Below are 24,792 nucleotides of genomic sequence, written 5' to 3' on the forward strand. Positions count from 1 at the left end.
GTTTCTTTTTTCATTTTGAAATTATAAAACAATACTCACATATTCCTCAAAGCCCAGGCCAACAATGGAGAAATGACCAATGTGGTATGGACAAAATGCTGTATAATGTAAGCAGAAAGGAGAAAAAAGGCCATGAAAACTGCTAAATGGAACCTTATTTGCAGGATGAATACTGTAACATGGTATTATTCTACTTCTCATAAATTTTATGAAAAGAGTACAAAAATTAATTTATGTGCAAATATTTGCAAGTGTTAGATTTCTGTAATTTTACTAACACTGAAAATCAGATAAGAATTTGCACTTAAGGATTAAAACTACACAGAATAAGAGGATGTATTTTCCTTCTTACTTCATCTTGCAGTATGTAAATTAATTCAATTTCTCAGTGTTATGTACTAGGCTGGTATCTGTCTAAGACTGCTGTAGGAACCTGTGCTGTACATTCATTTTTTCCCATGCACTAAAAGACTTCAGTAGCTATTTCACAGCCTGGTGAGATGGGATTTGCTTTAACAAGGCTTCCGTTTCTAGTGCTTTAATTCTAAAGAATACTTAAAATATTGAGACAAATGCAAGTCCTGCAGAAATTTGCAAAGGGAGAAGGAGGGGAGAAAGATGACACCCAGTGAAGGGATGAGAAGCAACTGAAAAAGTCTTTTACTTCAAATTAACGTACGGAAGGCTGTTCATCATTCCTAAGAACTCACTCCTGACAATTCTGAGGTTTCCGGGGAAATCGATTCAGAAAACACAGCACTTCCCCATTTTTAGAAACCTGCATATTTGCTAGAAAATCAAGTTTTTTTAGTTATTTTATCTCACTCTGCTGTCTTCTAACCAAGTTATGAAGGACTACAGAATTCAACAACAATTTTTTACAGGAGTGGAGGGCATCAGTATAAAGTGAAGAGGCTGCAGAAATTTTCAACTATATTGTCATCAATTGGCATCATGGTAGCCCACTCTGGGAACTAGTACAGACTAAACATTCCCTCAAACAAAAAGGGTGACGATTTTCTCTCTCCTCATTTCTGTATGACCAACACATAAAAAAATCCCAACTTCAGAAGCAAACAAACAAACCAACAAAAAAACTACAGGAAAAGATTTAGAAGGACTCCCATTGCCCTAATCAATGATAAGAAAAGTTTTAATTTATGTCTCTTACAGGAAAGTCAGCAGTTACTGGGAAGAACAAACATGTAAAAGATAAAGGGAGGTATTGAACTCTCCCTGCCCAGTAAGAACAAGAGAAAGAAAAGTGAGCTGAAAAAACCCACACTCACAACTCCTACGGATATCAGACTAATAACTTAAAAGTTATTAGTTTATTTAGTATTATTTCTGACATTTTATGAGAATATAGTGCACGGTTTTTCCTGTTTTCTAAATAACTTTATTTAAAAGAGATTTTCTAATAGATTCCTTAAAAAATAAGCACAAAGGAGTACAAACTCCCTTGTGAGTAATACAATGAGCTATAGAAAATATTAATTAAGTTAAAATGAATTAATTTGTCTGAGGAGAATTTCTGGACTACTAATTAAGGTTACAAATGCTTTCCTTATATTTTATCTTTTATAAAGTACCTCCTGTGACATCTGAACTCACAAGTACTATAATTACAAATTACTAGAGATTTAGCAGTTGTAAATTAAACAGTATTACTTAATGGGAAAGAAACTAAAAATAGGGTTGAGAAGTACATATTAAATTCCCAGACCTCCTGCTTGCTTAGGAAAGTAATTCTCTTGTGTATTTGTGAGTTTCTCATCTGGCAAAGTAGCTACTGAAAATGTTCCTATATGACAACCTCATTAATTATTCTTATTACTTACTTGTTATTGAATTTTAATCTATAGTTTAGAAATTTCATGGTTATTATCTACTTAATAAAAAAGCAAAATAAAAAATTATAACAGCTAAAAAACCCCAATTAACTTCTGATAACTACAAATTAAAATGGAGTAAATTATCAGAAAGAAACAGTTCAAGTACTTTCCAACTCTTATTTTAGAACAGTCACAGTTTCTTGTAAATTAAACATACAATGTATTTACGTTTATTTTCTTTTGATTTGCTGTTCTGTTTCAGTATCTAGATGCTTTAATCACTGGTTCAGTGTTGTGAGCTTTATTTTGTCTGTAAAAACTTATCTATAGTACAACTTCAGTTTTTCAACCTCAAATCCTTCTGCCAAGAAAAACCACTGAAAAAACACCACAGCAACACAAATTCTTTTCTAAACTGATCATTCAGAACAAATGAAATTTTGTGGTAGTTTTGTCTGGTGTCTCTTGAAGTGTATAATATCTTGTCACTAAAATGCTACATTCTTGCACACAACCCTTCCAGTCTGAGCTCCAAGAATGGATTCTTAATGGAAAAATTTAAATAAGTATCTAGTAAAAACTATAAGGAAAAAAAAAAATCTTAGCCATTCCTCAAAGTACTGCATTTCCATTTAAATTCCATGAGATTGCTCCTTTAATTTAAAAATATTAAAAATAAATATTTTCTGTGCTATGGTTGACATTGTTAAGGTTCTGCTAGGTTTCCCATTTTAAATCTATTCACTTAAAGAAATTAAAATGACACAACTAGAAAACAATACATATTTGTTATTCACATTGCCAGTTCATTTTTGGTTCTATTCTTAGATGTCACATCTTCACTTTTCTAGAACAGTCTTAAAACAGACCTGTACTATCAATTCACAAAAAGGCATCATTTTAAAACCTAAAAACAAACATTACTTACCAAAGACAAGTATGAAGAGCGTATTTAAAGACACAACCCAAAAGACATGTTCCTGTAAGGAGTATGGGAAAAAGGGGAAGGAAGATTACTTTTAAATAAGTGACTTGACTTTTGTATCTCAACTTCTTATTTCAACAGTCTATTATCACCAGAACTCACACATCTCATGTGAGAGCCAGGAGCTTTTATTTTAAAACCAATACAAATAGTTCCACATTTAAAAACAATTACATGGAATGTGTCTGGATATTTTTTTAATAAATGAGAAAATGTTCATCTGAAATTTTAACAATTGGTCTTTGCCACAACAAATGCGTTAACAAAACTGACAGCTCTTACTCTAGAAATGACAGCACATCTCTATCTTTTAGTATTACTTTTAGCTAAAAAGTGACCTCAGCCACAAGTATACTGGATTTTTACTTATTTTGATATTAGTATTTAAGGTAAATGACTAAGAACATAATTGTACACCTAAGACATCATATTTAAATGAGATATTGATGATCTTGGAGGTCTTTTTCAAACTTAATGATTCTAAGAGTATTTTGAAAAATTAAAAAACCAAATAAAGTCAACTGAAGATCTTAGATTTTAAAATCTAGCTTACACTAGATGTGGAATTATGGCAAAAATATATCTGAATGAGAACTGTAATTATAACAAAGATCAAAACATAAGGTTAGAACAGATTTGTATTTTCAGTGTGCACTTTTTAAAAGGTCTAGTTTTTTATTTACAGTGGAGTAAGTGATCCAAAGTTATCTACGTCTTTTAAGAAATTCCACTTTTATGCCATTCACACACACCACTAATCTGTGAAACTCCTAAAAAAATCCAGTTTGCTTGAACATGACATCATATGAAACTCTCTTTAAACAAATACATATAAGATATGAAAATAAGGACTTCAAATACAATTATGTATATAAAAAAGTACAGGCATTAAAAAAAATCCGTCTGTAGAAATTCTTGAGAACAGGATTGCACTTACTAAGAAAACTAGAGATCCATCAAGTCCAAGCATCTGTGAAGATAAGAAAGTTATTTTTACTTATCAGAAAAACTAACCTGAATCTAAAATAAGCCTCTTGCACATTGACCTTTATTGTCAAATGCAGTCAAGAGTTTTTAATAGCTCAACCAACAGTACCAGGACATAAGTTTCTCTCTTTATGTGTAAGAATTAAGTTCTCATTCAACACCGTAAACTCAGGTGTTCAAAGACAGTGATATACATGCGGAATATCTGAATACACATGTATCTATATTCATTGAACCAAACACGCATAGAAGCTGTTATATACACATTTCAAGCTGTTTCTCTCCATGACTTTAAAGATTCTGACAAAGATTTTGTATTTGCAAAATACTGTAGCGATTGAATGGCTATTTAAGTAGATGTTTAATCAACTCAGTATTTAAATACAAGAGCAAATTTTTGTTTCATCCTACTTGCAAAATATCAGTTTATGCTGCACTGAGAAAAGTTAGTATTTTACCTTCGATGTACAAAAGCAACTACTAACAGGATAATTTGCTACACCGTATGTTATTGACTTTTGAACAGAATTGTTTTACAGCTAGGGAAGATGGGAAAAATTCTTCATCACTCAGCATAGCTGTTATGGGAAGCATCCACAGAGCAGTCAAAAATAAAGCATCTATTGAAAAAAAACAAAACAAACTCCTTTCCTCCCACTTTGAGTGTATCTTACTATTTCAATCCAGACACTCCTACTGCACAATTACTGCTGTAAAGTTCCATGTTCAAGGCTCTTTTGTAGGAGGACTTTGCACTAGGTTCCAAGATATAAGAGTTGCACTTATTTTACAAATCAAACCAAGATGCAAAAATGTTTGAAAATTCAGAAAACTTGTATGGTATTTTTACAGGATGACATAATAGAAGAACCTATTCCAATTTTGATACTAAATGTCAACTACCTATCTATTGCCTATGTCAGCACATAACACTGGAAGTGGTTATGAGAGTATGCTGAAATTGACTTCTATATTCAGGGAGAGGCAACAAAATATCAGCACTTTCTAGCAAATAAATTGGGTTCAGAAATACAACTCTTTCATCCTGAAATAAACAACAGAATGGTTCAGGAACCTGAATTTAAGTATGCCCTTTTTCATGAAATATCTTTCAAAATAACACTAAGAAGCTTTCAGTAGATACAAAACAAATATCAAGATGTGCCACTCAAGATGAAAACTGTATCTCTGCTACCCTGTAATCGAGGTAACAACTATACCATATCCTAGGAATGATGCTGGTAAATCACATGAAGCTGCTGTATCTACCTTCAGACAGATTTTGCTGCCTGTGGTGAGCTTTGAACTCAGATGTTGGCTACTTCCAGACCAGCTACAAAAACCTAATTCTCCAGTCTCTACACTACTCCATGATTACAGTGTACATGCATGTCATGCTCTAGTTATGGAATTTGTGATCCATAAACAATACAGAAACCATGTTACATTAAAATGTTCATCATGTTTAGAGAAACACATTTGCTTTTTGCAAAGAATCCTAAGGTTTCATTTCTCTTTTTAGTCTAAAGCTTTCACGAATACAAAAATTAAGCATTAAACTACATCTAATGCAACATCTGTGCACTCGTAATCTGGCCCAGCGTCCTCAAAGCAAGCTGCAAGCCAGTTCTACACCTCACTAAGTGGAAGACTTCAGAAAAGACTATTAAAACATGTTTTAAGCTGCTACTGTACTTTATATTTATAAGCTGCTACTATACTTAAAATCAAAGAAATGCTTTCTTTGATGGCTAAGTAAGTAACATAATAACACTTTGCTTATAATGTAACAGTTTTTCTAGGTCACTAAAGGCCCTTACAAGAGTGATCCGAAATGTATTTGAACACAGCAATACTACAAATAATTTCAAGTAAGAGCCTGGATTATTATATTCAAGAAAATGATTCTTACTCACTCGCTCCCAAGTAAGCTCTTCTGCTGCTCGATCCCATTCCAAAGCATTCCAGTTCATGTCATCTGAGGAGACAATGGCCATTTTTACAGCTGTTAGATCACTCAAAACAAGATGTAACCACTCCATGCTATGTTCTAAATGAACAAAAAGACTTGAGTGTATAATATTCATCTTGTAACTGCCGACAGCTTTTCAGCAAGCAGATTCTTCAGTGCTCAAAAAGCATGAAATTTGTAAAGCCAAGATAAATAAGCTGAAGTGGGAATTTACATGGCTTCCTTCAATTATGGCAGTTCTATATTCAATTAATTTATAGTTAATAAGAACTAGAACATTAATGCTTTGAGTCACCTGTTACCTTGTGCTCCATTGTTTGCATCTGCTGCATCTTCTACTACAGCATCCTCTTCATCTTCGTTATCTTCCTCTTCTTCATCTACTTGCTCCTCTTGAATTTCAGGGTTCTCACCAACAACTACGTTCTCAGCAGCTGGGTTAGCAGGTTGATCAAGCACAGCATTTTCAACACCTCCATTTACAGCAGCCTGAGCCTGCAGAAACAGGATTTAGTACTTGGTTACATTGACCAAGCTCTTTTCATGCTTTTATCCTGTATATATATATAAAAACAAACAGTATTAAAAGAAGTCAATAATATATTTTCTAGATAAGAATTACACTTGGGACCACAAAACCTTTAAAAACAGGAAAAGAAACATTCAGATAACTTTAAAGAGTAGCTGAGGTAGGAAGGAGCCTCTAGAGATCATCTAGCCAACCCAACTACTGAAAGCAAGGTCAGCTACGGCAGGATCAGTGCTGTTTCCACTCGGCTTTTGAGCCACCCTTTCCCAAGGTGGAAACTTTACAACCTCTCTGAGCAACCTGTTCCAGTAGGTGATCACAGCAGTAGTATATAAAAAAAAAAGCCAAAACCCAACACAAACAGAACCTTTTTTTTAAAAAAAAAATCTAAATGGAATTTCCCGCACTTTTAATTTAAGCCTACTGCTTATGGATCTGGTCAATACCAGGAAAACAGCTCTGGCTCTGTCTTCTTTTTACACCCTTCCATCAGGCATTTATACAGACTGATAAGGTCCACCCTGAGCATTCTCATTTTCCAACTAAACAATGCCAGTTCTCAGCCTCTCATCATGTCAGATGTTCCAGTCCTTTAGTAATTTCTGTTTACTCTTCACTGCACTCACTCTAGTCTGTCCATGCCTCTTTTGTATGGGGGGACCCTAAAACTGGATACAGCACTCCAGATGTGGTCTCACTAGTGCTTAATAGAGGGGAACTCTTTAATATAATGATAGTTTCCATGAGAAAGATGATAATTCAAGACCAACTCGAGTCAGTCACCAGTATGAGAATCTGTCTTAAAAACTGACATTTACTAAATAGAAAACAACATTTTGAATTATTTCTTCCCTATGCATGGATTGCTTATAATATCACTTCTCCCACCCAAGAGGATCCTGAAAGCATTGAAGGAGTGCACATTGAAGTGTGCTGGGAGTGGGAGGAGGGTAGAGATGTTCCAACTTCAGTGGTGTCAGCAAAACTTATTGCTTTGGGAACAGTGAATCGTTACCTCATGAACTACCAGTATACTTATGAAAAAGAGAGAATAAAAGCAAGCTGCATCTTCATTGATTATGCCTGAGAATTCAGCTTTACGTGCATAAAATTATATTAAAAATGGTAAAGATACAGAGACAAGAATCTATGCAATGCTATACAATAAAAGTCACTGAGTTTATATAGGAACAAGTGTTGAACTTCTGCTAACAAATAAAGACACCTTGAAGTAAAGTAACATTACTGTTGTGTTTTGATAAAGTATTTACTCCCAGAACCACATTTTCTAAATTAATTGTGAACTAATGAGCAATAAGTTTTACCTCATTTTGTTGACCAACACCATTGAGTGGCTGTTGTTGATTTTGTTCCAACCACTGTGGTGCTCCTCCATGGACGATCTGTTCACGTAACCATACAAGGCTGATAAATGCACACAGAGTGCATGTCACCACAAAACAGCCCTGCAAACAGTCAGCCAGCAAATTCTCCCTGTTTAAAAAAAAAAAAGTATTAATGAAAAGAGTATTTTGCACGTAAGACTACAGAGTAGTTAAAAAAACCCAATCTTCAGAACAGCAAAGGAAACACAGTAGTCACTAAGTTAATGCTCTGATACAGTAAAAGGTTTACTTAAATGGCTAAATGCACAATATCCAGTCCACCTGAGCATTTTACCTGCTGAGCTACCTGAACCAGAAGAATGGAACTCTAAGGTTTTCCTTCAACTGCTCTACATTCCAGGTACCATTTTACCTCAGATATTATCTCTATACCTAAAAAATCTTAATCAATCAGGTCATACATAACTGTATAGCAGCAGCAAAGCAAAGTTCAGCCAGCCAACCAAATCTCAGGTTTCATGCAATGCAAGAGGTACTTAAACCATCTTAAGCAATTCTCATTCTTAATTTCAGGTATCTTCTTGGAAAACTATAACATGTTCTTAAAAATAGGCAAGAAACGTGGTCCCACGGTACTCTACCATCTCCAAAGAAGCATCAGTCTGGTCCCCCTTGAAGCTGCAAACTTGTGCCTGCACAGCACAGTGAATATCATGGGGACATGAAGTCCAAAATGAAAAGATGATACAAGAGGCTACTGTACTTGACTCTGCCAAAGAAATAAATGTCAAAGCACGGATTCACACACCATTAAAATCTGACAAATACTCAAGTTCCTTATTTTCTCCCTAGACTGTAATAGACATGAGGTGCTCTAGGTTCAGTTGTTTCAGATTCTTCTCCCAATAAAAACAGAATCTACACTACAGAGATAACAGGGAATACATGTTACTAGACTGAAACAAGTATCTCTCTCCAATAATGAAAATTAGTTAAATGCAACTTCACCTGATTTCTCAAATCAAATAGCCCAATTGAGATGACTTAGCTGAAACACAGAGAACATTCATTCCAAATTTGCTTGATGTGCAGCTGATTCTACTTAAACTCAGTTTTAGTTCCTCATGTTCGAGATAATGAGAAAGCAAGAGGCAGCTTGAAATTCTGTTGTTTGGTATTTATTGATTCTTCAGGCAAAATTGATTTTAAAAGGATAAAGAAAGAAAATGTGCAATAGCAGATGGTGATTGAAGCATTAAAAATCCAAGTACCAGCTAGAAGGAAATCTGATAAAAAAATAATCCCTCTCACATAAGAGACTCAGAATGGATAAAATTAAATTCAAAATATAAATACGCAATAAAGAAAACAGAAAGCGACATCATTAGTGACACATTTGTTAATATTCTGCTATGTATCCGATTTAAACCACGGGAAATTAATTTTTTTAAATTATTAAATGTAATTTTGCAGTATAAGTTTTATTGACATCAAATACAAATTTTCCTTAACCAGGGCCTGCTTTGTCAAGTTGGTTTTCCAGCTCCAAAGGCCCTGAATAATGCAACTCCAAAATGAAATTATTTCTATTGCAATGGTGTTGTCCATACATCTGGTTGTGCAAAGGTCAGTGGGCAGTTGCTTATTAAGATGATGGAAGATAACAAGTATAACTGGATGAAAGGGACACTAAAAAATTCTAAAGTTACTGCTTTCAGGGTAATCTGACTAAACCAGGTTTTTGTACCAAACTGCTAAAGTACTTACGTGGACAGAATATCTAATGGCAGTGTCAGTAGTGAGCTCACAGAGCCAGTAAACAAGCACTTGTAGATACGACCTGTGTGAACAAACAGAAGCTTGATATAAATTCGATTTTGGCTATAGCTTCACTTGGAAAGGACAACAAGTTCCCTCTTTTCACCTGGTGTTCAACTAAATTTATGACATGGAAGAAAATCTCAACTTTCAGTGCATAAACAGAACTCAAGACCATATACAAACACGTGGAATAAAGTTACATTTTAGCTGCATAGCTTTAAGAGTACACATTCTAAGTGTAAGAACTGCCATGCTAGGTTAGACCCAAGATTCATCTAGACCTGTGTCCAGCACTGGTCACACTAATGGATGCCTAAGGAAGAATATGGAAGCAGGTTAAAGATACTTGCAGTGATACTTCTTCAGTATATTCTCGTATGTTTCACTTCCTATACCAAAATATCTCACAGCTAATTAATCCTTGATAGAATTTCTCCCACTTTTATTTGTTCAATCGTATTTTGAATGCATATAAACTTCTAGTATTATGATATCATGTTGTAAGGATCATCACCATTTCATCATCTGTTTTAAGTAACTGTTTTATGGATTAATAGCTAATGCTAGTAAATGTTAGCTTTCTACCATGATTTCATTTAAAAAGTAGGCCATCAGTGTATACGGCCTACTTCAGAAAATTAGGTAATGCCAATATTGCGCTATTCTCAAACTAAGCCTGTGCCAGCTACAAATAAAAACATAGACCATACTGAGAAACTGTCTCATTTCCTTCTGCATTTACTCCCTTGCTCTTTTGTTCAAGGGACATGTTACAGTTTGTAAAGATGCACTTCCAATTATTCCCTTGACTGAACACTGTAACGCTTCTGTGTTTCTCCATTTTCTGTGTACTCGCAGATTGTTGAAACAGTCATAGTTCTTTTTCCATCTCTATTTGGAAAGTAAATTTTAAACTGGACACTAGAGTAATTGAAATGTGTACTCTCTTTTCTACTGAATTCCTTTACTACTTACATGACTGAGATTTAAGAGTTTTACAAATCAATTTGTGCATGATTGTTTTACTTTTTATATAAAGAAACCGCCGCACTTTCATTTATAGATGGTTAATAAAAATAGGACAACTCTTCTATCCTACTATTAATAAATGACATAAATTAAAACCTGCCATGTAGATTTTAAAGAAGATAATTTGAGAAGAGGCATTTTATTGGAGTAAGATATTTAAAAGCTCTTTCATGCATTCTCTCCTATGTCTTACACCTTTCTGCATTGCACTACTGGCTTAAGAGTCAAACAGGTAGAATTTCTAAGTGAAAAGAAATGAAATAGTGTCTTTGAATTTTTTTTTAATAAACAATAATGGTCTCATAAAATTTTGTTACAGGAAGCGCCACATTTCCCTGTGTATAAGAGTATTATGTACAGAAAATGAATACTTACATGCAGTAAGAGGTACTACTCCCAACCATGCAAAGGCCACAAGTGTATAATGAAACCAGTATCGTATTGCTGTGCCAATACTCGTAACCAGTCCAGCAAAGATGTCTTGGATTGGAAGCCGTGAAGGCATATCTGGGGAATAAACTGTGTAGAAAAGGCACTTATGAAACAGTTTATCCTTAGAGAAGCATTTATGTAAAAGTCCTGCCAACTACAAACTGTATCTCACAAAAGCTTACTAGAAGAATAAGCACATTTTATGTTCTCAAGAGATGGCTCCAAACAAACAACAACAAAAAAAATCATGTAACACATTTGTTTTACTGTGTACTGAGAGGAATGGGAAAATTAATAGGCTCCATGCCAGTCTTTGGCCTAAGAGAAGTTTAATAGCTTTATTTGTTAACTGTAAACCCCAATTACCTAGAAATGAGCTCAAGAAAAAGCAGATTCTAAAATCAGTATCACTCTCACTCAACACTACCTCTAAGATTCCTCTGTTATTTATAAGCCTAGTTCACGGAAAGGGCACAAGGAACAAGAGCAATCATCAGTTTTGCTCAATGTCTATTTGTTTGTGCTAGGTAATTTAGATTCTACTTGCCATCCAACAGCACAGACCAAAAAAAAAACCCCAGCAGAATAAAAGCAGCACACAGGGAGGAAAACTGAAGAGAACTGATAAAGTATGTGACAGACATTGACATTTACACACAATGACTGACTTTCAAAAGATATATTTCATATCATGCAGAATTTCTTCTAAAGATGTTCCTATTAAAGAGCACAATGCAAATCTCTCATCCTGCACAGATTCTTATAATACTAAATTTTCTTGACTTTTTAAATTCAACACCTACATGTTGCATAGGCCCATACCTACTCAAAAGCCAAGAAAAACAGTGGTGCGATCTTCTTTTGCAAACAATTAGAAAGCATCTAACAACTTCATTACATGTACTTAGTTTCTACACACTTACATGGATACTAAGAAGTGGTAATGTACAGTATCCTTAACAGATTTGAATAAAGAAGATAAACTATATTTGGGAGTTGCACAAAGACATTGCTGCCTGGTTGTTTATGTTGGAAACGTGCTTTAACATTATGGACTAATATTTAAAACTTCACATCTAACTACATAAAGAAACTCAACTTTTATAAGAACAAACAGAAGTTTTCATTTTCTCTCATGAGCAATCCTTTAAGAGTCTTAACAAATACTGCTTCATGCTACCTACCTGCAACCCCTTCACCTATATTCCCAATCATCTTTTCACTAGTCTCAGAGAAGAAGCCTCTACAGGAGAAAGAAATTATTTTCTCTCCAGGACTATTTCCCTCAGTTTCTGTATCGTAAAGAGAACTCAGGAACACAGACAAGCAGTATCAACATTCAGAAGCAGTCCAAGAATGGGGAGAGACTGGTGCATTTCAGCAGTATGTGGATTATAACTGACACAAAGCAACAACACAAGAGTACCCCTGAGACAAGTAGTAACTGGTTTGAAATTTCAAAGCTTGTTATTCACCAGGTATCTGGCAAGGAACTGGAATTCATGAAAGGATGGACTAAAAGTATAACACCAGGGAACTGTAGCTGTGAGAATATAGAGCAGCAAATTGAAAGCAGGGCACAAACATATTTTGACATCGTCTTACAATTTTCTTGTTACAGAAACAGATTTAATACACAATTTGGAACCATAGAAAATGACAAACTAATGATCTCAGCTCACACTGAACAAACATTCTGGAAAATTTCTGCCACAAGAGACAAAAAAACCTTTGTCAAGGGTGCAAAAGAATATTTATTTAGAGTATACCTGTTAAACCTTTATAGTACCACTCAGACAATGCAGCAGATACTTTGAGAAGTTTCTTGTTTTCAAAAAATATATTTTGATCAACACTTTGCAACAAGAACTACAAAGAAAACATTAACTTTGTATTAATGATTTATTTGTTAGGGATAAGTCATTAAGTTGGAAAGATTTGAAATTAAAAAAAAAGTCTTCCAGGAATTACTGAACACACACAAGGAAGTGCATGAAACAATGTCCATCCTAACTCAAAGCACAAAGCGCTTATAAAAGTTAGCATTTTTGCATGCTCGCTTTTCTAAAGGCTTTAAGGTTATAACAGCCCTTTTTCAAATAAAAGCACAATATAGCTACTACTCAGAGAAGACAAGCTATATCGCCCAAATTTTAACACTTTGGTGATTTTTGATGATTTCAGAAGATGAGGGTGGGAAGAAAGCTGTTTTTCCTGTGCACAGTCCTGTGCACACCTCAAAATATTTACAGCTTTTTCCACTAGAAGCTTTACACCATGATGATAAGGTAAAATCTTTCTATGTCCTGCAACGTTCAGGTGCCTGAAATGCAGGAATTCCTAGCATGACAGGAAGCCCTGGTGTGCAAGCACCCTGCACCACTGAAGCTTGCTGCCAGTGATTTGCATAGTTTATCTCCCCACCTGTGTCTGTCATCCAGTGCCATCTTCTGCCCACACTGCACCTCCCTTTATTCCACTTCCCACTATCACTTTGAGGCCTGAGACCTGGACCCCTGCCACCACAGCATCCATCCTCCTAATTTGCTTATGCACATGCATTCTCCTCACCACATCTCCATCCCTTACCTTCCATCCCCGTAATCTTTCTTAACTCAGTTTGAGAAAAAAAATTCTGCATTATTTACCACAGTTCTTCCAAATAAAAGTCTTTTTACTAGAGACCAATTGAAACAATAGCTTGTCTTTTTTTTTCTATTACAGCATGAAATTCAAACACACTTTGGGCGAGTTTTTCACAGGTTTAGCTCAACTTCTTTGAGCTGTTCAGGTTATGGAAAAACTACCAGAAAGCTTTTTGGACACTTAGGTCACACCTATGCAGTGTAACTGGTAATTTAGTTGTGAATCTTAAATTTGGGTGGGGTTTGTTTAGTTTGGTCGGTTGTTTTCAGGAGGTGGGGTTTTGTTCTACCCTCCCCTCCTGTAAACTTAACTTTTCCAGGAACACAATTACTAATTTTACTTCTCCAAAACAGAGAGTATGACAGAAATCTGCTCTTACACTGACACAAGACAGGAAAAACACAAGGCTACCTTTAGAAGCTGCCATTTAACCTACTTCACAGAATCATCACACTTGCAACCCTCTTACCCATAGATTTTTTTATTTACTACAACATTTGCAAGCCACTTATATGCCACCTCAGTCATCCTCATGCAGTGAGCATGAAATAAGACTAACTCATAAGTAAAAACCACATATTTGATAGCTCCTGGGTGAAAGCACTGGTTTGGTAAAACAGGGCTTGAGAGTTATTCTTTAGGTTGGACTAGATGATCTTCAAAAGATCCTTCCAACCTAAACCATTCCATGTTTCTGTGTTTAACACCCTTCAAACACATGTGGCCTTTGCTTCAGACCACTAAGGTAAAAGGAGAAAAACTCCACTCCTTCTCAGGCAAGCACAGCTTTAACAAATATATGGAATAACATTCACATAAATCATAAAGCTGTGTGTATATGCTGCACACTGGAGCTGGCAGAAGACACATTGAATTCTGTGCCAGCATATAGTATTTTGTTATAGAAGTTTATTTTTTCAAATCAGACTTGCTAGAAATGCTGAAGGTATGGACTACTGTGCTAAAAGTTGATCAAAACAAACAGGCAAAGAAATCAGTTTAATATATCCTTCAATAATGCAATATCCAAACTACATGATAAGGAACACCCTACTCATACGGCTTCCTTTAGTTTTACAGTCTTGGTTTTAACTAAGCTTGTGGCATTTTATGGACCACATACCAGCAATGAAGCCGCACAGGAAGCACAGAAATGAACCCATCCCAATTCTCAGACAAAGACCAGCCTAGTCTGCTTCCATATTTGTGTTTTTGACAGTATTTATGTTAATGTTACCTCCTACAGAATGGAGAAGTTTTGACAACTGTATATTCTTGGGAAATATAGCCTTGCTTTCTTTCATGTATGAGCGCTTATGAATGTTTAGCATTAACAGAAGCACATCCTTGCACATGACAAAAGAAAGCGAGTGTGGGAGGGAAAGAATACAGAGTAGTTACTCTTTAAAAACTCAGGAAGAAAACTTGCAAGTTAAGGATGAAAAAGTAGCTTGACAATCAAAAACTGTCAAAAGCTACTTTTATTTAATAGTTTTATTAATTCTTAACTTGAAGAACCCGCAGAAAAGGAATTAACTTTAAAACATAAAAAATTTAGCTTTAAAGAATGCATTTGAAATCAAGTAATTTACCTACATGACTAAACACATTTACAGAATGATGCTATTATTCAAAAGAAAAATTTGTTCCTTTGTACTCCTGCCAAAATACAAGTTGAATCTTCTCCTTTTTCCTTCCTCTCCAGTAATAACTAAACAAGCAATTTGAGTGTTAAAAAAATCCCAAAACGTTACAGAACTTAGAGAATAAATGCACTAGAAATAGTTTATGAATACTCCATACACAAGAAGTTACAATAGTAAGGAAGCATTTTTGACAGAATGACAGCAATAGCCTTAGCAAGCAAACCAAGTTAAACAAGAGAGGAGCTGCTGGTATTACTGCACTAATACTCTATTACACTATTAGTGCTTGTCTGCTGGACCACAGATACTACATGCATGTGTTTATTTGACCACTTCCTATGGTGAATCAACTTATCTGAAGGTGTGTTACACTTGGCATGGTTACAGGCCAGATCCAACTTTGCTTGAGATCACTGGCATATACATAAGTGCCTTTTTTTTCTGCCTTATCATTCTCTCTCCAGCACTCATGACTCCTTCCCTGCTCCCACAAGCAAATCCAGTTTCCACATTGGACAGTCACATTATCTTCCAAAGAAAGAGGGATAAGAGAAATTAAGGAAACCTATAACTGCATGAGTATTGGGTGTGAGGGAAACAATGAAACAAGACAAGGGCAGGGAGGGCAGGAGGAATCTGTACAGAGTACCTGACGTGCTACTGCTGTGTGAGGCCTGGTAGGAAAAAGCGCACTGCAAGGCAGAAAGCCGAGAAGAAAACCTCATTAGCTAAGCCTGCTCAGTAAGGGGAGCGACAAGTGTGTGGCCGAGGATAAACAGACCTTTACTACAGGCTAAATGCGGAGGATACACTCTACCGCATGAGGACGAAAGTGGTTCCTTATTACCAATTTCAAAGCTCCTATGAAAAATGGTAACTTTTTGAGCCACATTACCTCAAGTAAGTTTTCTTCCCTGTCCATAACCTGCGAGTAGATTACAAGCTGTGTTGGCAACAACAAGCATCAGTAAAGAATTAACTTCTGCAGGAACACCTCTGTTGATAAGGGCAGTAACTAAGCTTCCACACTACATTCTGTAGAGGACCTAGTCGCAGTATGCAATTTTCAAAGTGGCTAAATCAGCTTGCAGGGAGATTCAGAACTGGGTATCAATCTAAGTTTATAAAAACTCCTTATTGAAGCAATATAATGCTTTTATAAAAGTGTTTAACAAATAAAACCTGCAAGCAGATGATCTCTAACATTCCTCATACAGGTCACTGTAATATTTAAGAATAATAACCAGAAAGCACTGCTGCGTTCAACATAAAATATGTTATTACCCTCCCAAGACAGCATTAGTATGACACATTTCACTGCTGGTCTAATGCGTTTAATTAATTGTTGGCAGCAATACATCATATCAAGGTTCAACATAAAGAAGGAAGGTGGATTAAGGGATTTTTGGAACAGAAAATACATTAACTAAACCACTTTAGCCTCAGTTTTCTCTACCAAAGTACAAAACTAGGAGAAAAAAAACCTCAACACACAAAAAAAGGTGAGAGGGGAGCAGGAATAAATCAGTAAATTTAAAGAGAAAAATGTAGCATAATACCCACTTTACCTGCTCAACAGGCAATAAACTGACAACACTAAGTACTGGCCTGCCACCTCACCTATTCCTACTACAATCAGTTAGAATGCAATTAAGAATCCTCTGGGAAGATTCTTCATCATAAGTTGCCTACCTTATTTAGTTGCATTTAACATAAAAGGCAATTTAATACTGGGTAGTTACATTTCAGTCAAGATATGCTAAGCGGAATAATCATAATTTCTATTATCTCTCAAGAACACTTGAGCTGAAACTCACAGAAGCCAAGTGTTAGTGTTGCAGGTAGATTCTTTAAAGCTAACTGAAAACTGCCTTTCAAACTCAAATTTTGCCATGGTTTCACTTTACCATTCAGACTTCCAAAGTCTCAGATTTATCAATGAAGCTGAAAACATGCCACACGCTGTAATGCTGGCAACAAAAGAATGGGACTGAGGCTGACAGAAAAGGTACAGAATAATAATTCTTTTATGTCTCACTTAAGATTATGAAAGAACCAAATTAGCCAGTATTTAAGCGATTCACAGTCTGCAATAACATGCACAAAAATTGCAATTAAAACAAGAATACAGAAGTTATACCAAAAGTTTGGATCTACCACGCTGAATGAAAAAGTAATGACTTCATAGATACTACGTGAGAAAAATTCTGAAAAAAATAGGAGCAAGTAAAACATACTTACTTGGTGTGAAAGCAAATCTGTGCTTACATAATTCACAGTATTCTTTTCTGCTGTGTTTAAGCCACTGAACTAAGCTGCAATAAAAAGTGATCATATTAACACAAGCTATACATCTCTCAGCCCTATCCCTCCACTAAGGAAACACATCAATTCTCTGCTTTCACACTTAAATCAGGATGTCTGTACCATCAAGCAGGACTTAAAATTAGCATGTTTATTAAGTCCATTTAGGCCATCAAGTAAGTTTCAAACAGTAGAGAAAGGTAAACTGACATACGTCACAGTATTGATAAAGCACATTCTTTTGAGTACGTTATTGATCAAAGCAGGTATCCTGCATGGCCACCACCAGTGACACCAGTTCTTATAAATACTTCAAAATATGACATATAGGTACACACAGCTAAGACTTAGAACTGCTGTATTTGTGAAAGAAGGACTATTAAAATACCATCAGAAATGACCATACTAGAACTATAGTTTTTACTTTAGCACTTCCTGATCAAACCCATTAGAAAGCACTAGGGTTTTTTAATTTTTCTGTGAGGTTTGATGTTCCATCTATTCACAACTCTAAGTGGGCAAAAAAAAAGCCACAACAAACTGATTATTCTACTCTGTTTTCATAAAGCTGACATACAATCAGAACTGCAGTCCCAAACACAAATAATTATCAGTGCTTTCTTCCCATGTATAATTACTAAATTTTTCCTGAATTGTAATGAATCATCATGTAAAAAACATCAAAACCCTAAACACATTTCCACTGTCTAATCTGAAAATTGGATATTTTTTTCATCAGTTAACCTGAAGACCTGGAGTCTTTTTAGAAAGACGTTAGTATGTTTTCATTAAGAGAAAAAAATTACGAAACACAGACACAGAACTCACCATTCCTGATGAATAAATTTAATACTGCCAGTACACACACATGGATGATAGAGGGGTTTCTCAGGAGTTCCTTCCGACCGACACACTCTGCATATATCTGCTGACAAGGACAAAAAGCTTATTACACTACTGCTTAAAGAACTCGAGTTTAAGACAAATGACACAATTACTTTCTAGAAATTTTACCATGTAGCAAAATGAAGCCAGAATAAATTGAAAGAGGATGAAAGACAGATTTCATCTGATGGAAGATAGAGACTGGAAGATCACCAGAAAGAGCAACAAGAACATTATCTGCCTGATCATGTTACATAAACTCAAAACATGTCCTATAAAATTTTAGGATTTCTAGGAAATAGATACAGTAAAACTGCAGGAGGGTGTGTTTTCTACCTAAACAGTTATCACTAAAACAACATACAAACTTCTAAGGATAATTTTCTTGAAAGTGGATATTTCGAAATAGAAAAATGCCATCCGAGTTTGGAAAAAGTTAAACAGAGGCTGAACAGAAGAGCTTGAATAATGTCCAACAATGACTTAAATAATTTGCTGCTCTTGAACCTAACCCAGATGTTTCCTTGGTGCTTTTGATGAAAGGGAAAAAATCCAAAATAACAAACAGACATAGGTATTTTGCAATTTGCTACCCAGCTGGGACATAGCCTACTGCCCAGTAGGAAAAGACACTTTCTATTTCTTATTTCATAACTTCAGTAATACAGTAATATTTCCATAAGTCCTGTACCTTCTTTATTCCTTATTTTTGACATTTTCTTACAACTAAAGTTTGCAAGAGGTTTTGTGAATAAAGAAGTGAGCATAAACCTTTCCCTCTAAAGAACAGATGTCTATTTTAAGTACCATTCAGTTAGCCAGAGCTCTAAACACACAATTAAATAGAAATAAAAACCAAGTTTTATCTGTTTATTGACAGATGCATGATATCTTCCCTTGACTCCTCCTTTCACTTCTATTAAGGAAGTGAACATAAAATGCCCAATTTTACAGAATATGTGAGTTTGAGATTTTATGTTTTGTTAGTTATTTCTCTATCAACTACTGTCCAGAAAACATGCCAGAGTGGAACACATGCACATCAGAGACCTCTGTCAGAAAAACACCAGCTGATGTGAGAATACTGCAAATACGCAATTTCAAGTCTGAATTACCTATCTTTGCTCTTTGCCAAAATCTTCAAAAGTTAATGCTTTCCTACAAAAACTTCCAAAAGGAACCAAAGACTGATTTTTTTATCTATAAAGAAGTCACATTATGACCATATCGATAGTTTATGGAGTATTAGGACAGTTCCTACACAAAGTGTAAGAATTCAGATTATTTAATTCAAGCAATTTTCTATCTATGAAAAGTGTTACAGACATAAAGAGCATTTCCATCACTGCCATGCTGAGCAGCAATGATTTGCAGTATTGCTGCAAACATCAGAAGTCCCTGGTTCCTCTGCTGACCAGAACTGCTACTTCACTTAACAAACAATTCTTTCATCCCAGAGAGCACTTCCAGATGGCTGCACAGGACAGGTCTCTCCAAACGACAGGCAGGCCCTACCCACTCACTGTGGCACGCCCACCTCCTCCCGCATTCTTTCCAACAGAGCTGTTTCACTACAGCAAGTTGACAACTTTGTAGGCTGGATCAGCCTCATAAGGGGTCACACAAGCACGAGACAGCACATGAAACCACTGCTTTAAGAACACTCTGGCCCAATGAAAGCAAGCTAAAAGCACCCCAAAAGATGTCCACTGCTCTCTGAATCTGCTCATTTAATGGCCTGCTGACTCTCACTGCAAACTGTTCACTTATTTCAAAATTTTTGGGAAGAAGCAACTTGCATTACTGTGAGCAAAAGAATTCTTTACTTGAGAAAAGACTGCCTGTTAGTTTACTAAAATAAACCTAAATTTTATTTTTTCAAAGCTATGATAATTTCTATATATTTCCGCTTGTTCTATAAATCAAAATAAACACATTATGAAATTAATTGTTTGAACTGTTAAGCAACTGGTAGCTTCAATTCTGCTGAGGGTCAATGTGTTAAGCTATGCACCTCATGACCTACAGCCATGGTCCAAGAGAATTCCACCGTGCAAGAGTCACTATTTTACTATGTGCACACGCACTTTGCATCCTGTTCTTCATGCACGTGTTTTGGAAAAAAAATGACCTTGAATATTAAGTTCTTTCCTGTTCCCCCCGAGAATGATTCACTGCCTATTATCTCTCCAACTGAATTCAACACTGGAATATCAAAAAGTGAAGACTACGTTATTTAGCAACAAACTGATTTATCTAGAAAGAACCAGAATTACCTCTCTTCAGCAAAACCCGGTAGCTGGTGCTTTCGGGTGCTGCAGAGAAACAACTTTCACACTCGTTCTCAGGTGAAGCAGCTTCCACTTAGGTCTGACCATGACCCCAGACTGCCTCTCTTATCTAAAGCTCTCACCATGCAGTTCAGTTTTCTAGCTCCACAATACAGCTCTGTCAAGCACAAAGCCCATCAGAATCACAACGGCCATAATACTGCTATCAGACAATCACCAGCTCAGAAAGTCCATCTGACACTTTGTAGCAGAAGCTCAAGCACACAATATCATATTTCCTCTTCCTGAAGGTACTAACACAGTCTTTGCTGCCGCTGCTACTGCTGTTCAGAGCTTTCTAACCTTGGGAAGTCTTTTCAGCGTTCTGGCAAGCAACGAGAAGTTCTAATAGTAGGATCTGAGGTTTGAAACTGTAGAAGAAGTTGTAACATTCTAGTGGTATTTATGGAAAGTGAGTATATAGACTGGTTACTTTCATGCTGCCACTGAGAACTTTTGAGGACAACATTGATAAGGCCACCATATAATATCTAAGGCTGCATACATATGTGCCTTTGTGTGTGCTTATATATAAAACCAGGAAAGTCGAAATTGCAAGTGTGGAATTTAACACAAAGGTTTAGTTAAAGAAGACAATGTCTTAAATATATAACTAAAAACCTCCTCTTCTTTGTCTTGCTAGTCTTTCTGTTCACCTACTTAAGTCAGGTATGATCAAAGTCTACCACTGGTAAAAGCCTGTAACAAATTATCAACTATGCTGTTTGAATTAAATCCACCGAGATGGATTTAACAGCTACTGGAGCAGTGGAAAATCAGGAGGTCATTTCTGAGTATCTACTTCACAGCTTGCAAAAAAACCAGTTTTTCTGGGCAACCAGAGGACAAGCGATCAAAGTTTCACTTTGTTGTTGATTTCATCGGTGTGACTTGTCTACAGAGCTACAGCAAGCAATTTTAAATCTTAGATTTAAGAAACACTAATATTTCAGAAACATCAGTGATCATGGATATTAAAGATGTCTACAGCACAACCCAAAGGGCACTACTACAAAGGTGCTGTCTTATTTCATCCTGTGGCTCATGTTTTTCCAGCTTTTTTTTTTTAATCCTCTCAAGCAGGAAAATCAAGTGACACCTGATAAAACGCTACATTCAAAATGATGCCAAAGTAACAAAAGCCAAGATGCAAAATGCCTTCCTTGGAACTGCCTTGCTACTGCAATATGCACTTGCACTCATGGTTTGAGATGACAAACAAAGCTCAAATACTGCAAGAAACACAGCACAACAAACATCCTTTATTTAGTTTGGTTTCTGCTACAGTATGAAGTGCTGATCTATCAGAGTTCTTCAGTATCTGCTTGAACTACCTAGTCCCTCTCCAGAGACATTCAATACCCACCTGGACACATTCTTGTGTCACCTGCTCTAGGTGACCCAGCCTTGAGGGGCCTACTCCAACAGGGGGGTTGGAATAGATGAACTCCAGAGGTCCCTTCTAACATTCACAATTCTGTGCTTTTGTGATTATCTAAGCATAACGAAAGTGCTGACAAAACATATCCGTGTTTGATCTCAAATAAAGCAATATCTTTACAAATACCCATACAACCCCCCCCCCCGTGACAATGATATCTTTGACAATTCTTTTTTTTTAAGTAAGAGAAGTGACTATGTATTACTGTGCTGTAAAAGAGACAGAGAAACATGCCAGCTCCTGCATATTTCAATTTTTCAAACAGGCTGCCCAGCGCACATAACAAAGTCAGCTTTGCGAAAGGAGCACCTATTACTATTCAGCCAAACGCGGAAATTTAAGACGCCCTGGGCTGCAGGGCCGGCCGGGTCCGAAAGGGTCCGCCGGCCAGGAGGGAGCTGGGGGCAGTGCCCTCCTCGCCGCCCCTCCCGCTGCCCCGGCGTGCGCACCCCGCTTGCGGCTTTCCGCCCCAGGGTCTCGTTTCGCCCCCGCGCTCTCTCTTCTCCAGGCGAAGCCGCGGCCAGCGCAAGGTTCCGGCGGGCCGCAGTGCCCAGGTGTCCCGGTACGGCCCATCCCAGCCCCGCTCCGAGCGCTGCCGGCACCGCCTCCCTTTCCCCCCCCGCTCCCCGTTCCCCATGGTTATGTAAGGGGCACCCGCGCGCGCCGCCTCACACACTACCCCCTCGGCTCGGCCCGGCCCGGCCCGGCCCCCGCCGCACGGCGGGCCCGGCACGGTGGGGGGGGCGCGGAGCCCGGGCACCTGCAGCCCCGGTACGAGAAGTCCCTCCGGGCGTGCACAGCCCCCCGGCCCGCCCAGCGGGCCCAGTGACACCCGCCTCCTCCTCCCCCGCGTCTCCCCACCCTCCGAGGCTGCCCGGCAGAGCCCCCACTCGCGGGCTGGCGGCAGCGGCGGTCGCGGGGCGAGCGCGGTACCTTCCTCGGCGGTCTCCATCTTGCCGGGCTGACGCAGCGCCGGCCGGGCGGGTGGTGTGACCGCGGGGGGCGGGGCCGCGCGCCGAGCGGACGGAGCGGCCGAGCCCTCGGCCACAGAGCGCCGCGCGGGGACGGAGCGCCGCCCGGCCGCCGCGAGCGCCGCCTGCCGGGCACGCCGGCGGGGAGGCCCGCAGGGGGCCCGCTCAGCTATGGAAACACGAAGTCAACCGGCTTGGAAAAGACCTCCGAGATCATCGGCTACAACCTATGAACGAACATGTCAACTAGACCATGGCACTAAGTGCCACATACAACTTTTCCTTAAATGCGTCCGAGAACGGTGACTCCACCACCTCCCTGGGCAGCCCATTTCAATGCCCAGTCACTCTTTCTGTGAAGAAATTCCTCAGAATGTCCAATCTGAACCTTCACTGCTGCATCTTGCGACTATGTCCTCTCTTCTATCATTAGTTGTCTAGGAAGAAGATTCTGACCTCGACCGGGCTACAACCTTCTTTCAGGTGGTTGTACCGAGTGATAATGTCCCCCCTGAGCCTCCTTTTCCCCAGGCGAGACAACCCCGAGTGCTCAGCCCCTCCGCAGGGGACTGGTGTTCCAGACCCTTCACCGGCTTCGCTGTTTGTCTCTGGACACTTTCCAGCACCTCAATCAATGCCCTCCCTGAACTGAGGGGCCCAGAGCTGGACACAGCCCTCGAGGTGTGGCCCTATCAATGCTGAGTACAGGGGGACAATCCCTGCCCTGGTCCTGCTGGTCACATCATTCCTGATCCAAGCCAGGATGCCATTGGCCTTCCTCGCCACCTGGCCACATGTTGGCTCATGTTCAGCCAGCTGTTGACCAGCACTCCAACACCCCCATGTCCTTTTCCGCGGGGCAGCTTTCCAGGCACCCTTCCCCCAGCCTGGGGTTGCTGTGACCCAAGTTCAGCACCGGGCACTGGCCCCGCAGCTCTGCCAGGGCCCGGCCCCGCCGCTCGGGCCGGAGGCGGAGCAAGGGCAGCGGGCGGGCGGGTCCGTGCCGAGGGAAGCGGCCGCACCTGGGGGAGCGCTGGAATCGGACAAAATGTCGCCAAAATCGGTTCTAAGTTCTACTCCAAACCGGAGAGAAACGCCTCATTCCTAGGTGAATTCGGCCAGATTTAGAGAGGGTCATTGTTCCAGGGATCAGGGATGTGTAAGCCCTGCAAACAGCCGTCCTCCTCCTCAGTGTCGAGCCGGTACCTCGTCAAATCTCTGTTCGTCAAATCTCACCGCGCCTTCCAGAGCTCAGGCTTTCCAACATTTTTTTTTTTAACTGAGCTTTTTTTTTTTCGCTCAGCAAAGCACAAAATTCTCTCTTAGCTTAATCATTTATGTTTCCATGTCTTGCTGCCCTACATAGCCGGGACAGCGCGCATTAAAACTTTGTACTCTGCCACGTGCACTGAGAGCTGCTGCTCGGGCTCTGCTGAGTTGGCAGGAATATTGTCAAGGAAGAAAACAATTTGATTTTATTCAGGGTAAAGCGGAATTCCATCCTGATGAAATGTATGCGTGCGTTGTTTTAGTGTTCCATTGTGGCAGCTGTTTCAACCCCTCTGGTTAATCAATGAGTCGTAGCAACCCTGGGCTCTCTTGACCCTTTGTGTCCAGCCAGTCATTAAATCCT

The 24,792-nt window shown here is 38.4% G+C and overlaps 1 protein-coding gene across 4 annotated transcripts in view; it reads right to left on the reverse strand.

Annotated features, from left to right (window-relative positions):
* MARCHF6 (membrane associated ring-CH-type finger 6) overlaps nucleotides 1-23,199 on the reverse strand; it is a 45,363-nt gene extending 22,164 nt beyond the window's left edge. Inside the window, exons 1-11 of one of the 4 annotated variants that reach the window (XM_014872329.2) lie at nucleotides 23,122-23,199; nucleotides 18,361-18,457; nucleotides 17,470-17,543; nucleotides 10,880-11,023; nucleotides 9,422-9,494; nucleotides 7,634-7,802; nucleotides 6,082-6,274; nucleotides 5,724-5,785; nucleotides 3,758-3,790; nucleotides 2,764-2,815; nucleotides 40-98 (exon numbers count right to left, since the gene is read on the reverse strand). In XM_014872329.2, the coding sequence (XP_014727815.1) occupies nucleotides 40-98; nucleotides 2,764-2,815; nucleotides 3,758-3,790; nucleotides 5,724-5,785; nucleotides 6,082-6,274; nucleotides 7,634-7,802; nucleotides 9,422-9,494; nucleotides 10,880-11,023; nucleotides 17,470-17,543; nucleotides 18,361-18,457; nucleotides 23,122-23,140 (975 nt within the window). In that variant the 5' untranslated portion in view covers nucleotides 23,141-23,199. Of the gene's footprint in view, nucleotides 1-39; nucleotides 99-2,763; nucleotides 2,816-3,757; nucleotides 3,791-5,723; nucleotides 5,786-6,081; nucleotides 6,275-7,633; nucleotides 7,803-9,421; nucleotides 9,495-10,879; nucleotides 11,024-17,469; nucleotides 17,544-18,360; nucleotides 18,461-22,113; nucleotides 22,265-23,121 lie in introns of those variants that run through there. The other 3 variants (XM_014872328.2, XM_088171058.1, XM_088171053.1) reach the window with 3 other exon arrangements.
* Between the last annotated feature and the right edge of the window lie 1,593 nt (nucleotides 23,200-24,792).

This window comes from Sturnus vulgaris, chromosome 1, assembly GCF_052056855.1.
Source record: "Sturnus vulgaris isolate bStuVul1 chromosome 1, bStuVul1.hap1, whole genome shotgun sequence".
NCBI lineage: Eukaryota > Metazoa > Chordata > Aves > Passeriformes > Sturnidae > Sturnus > Sturnus vulgaris.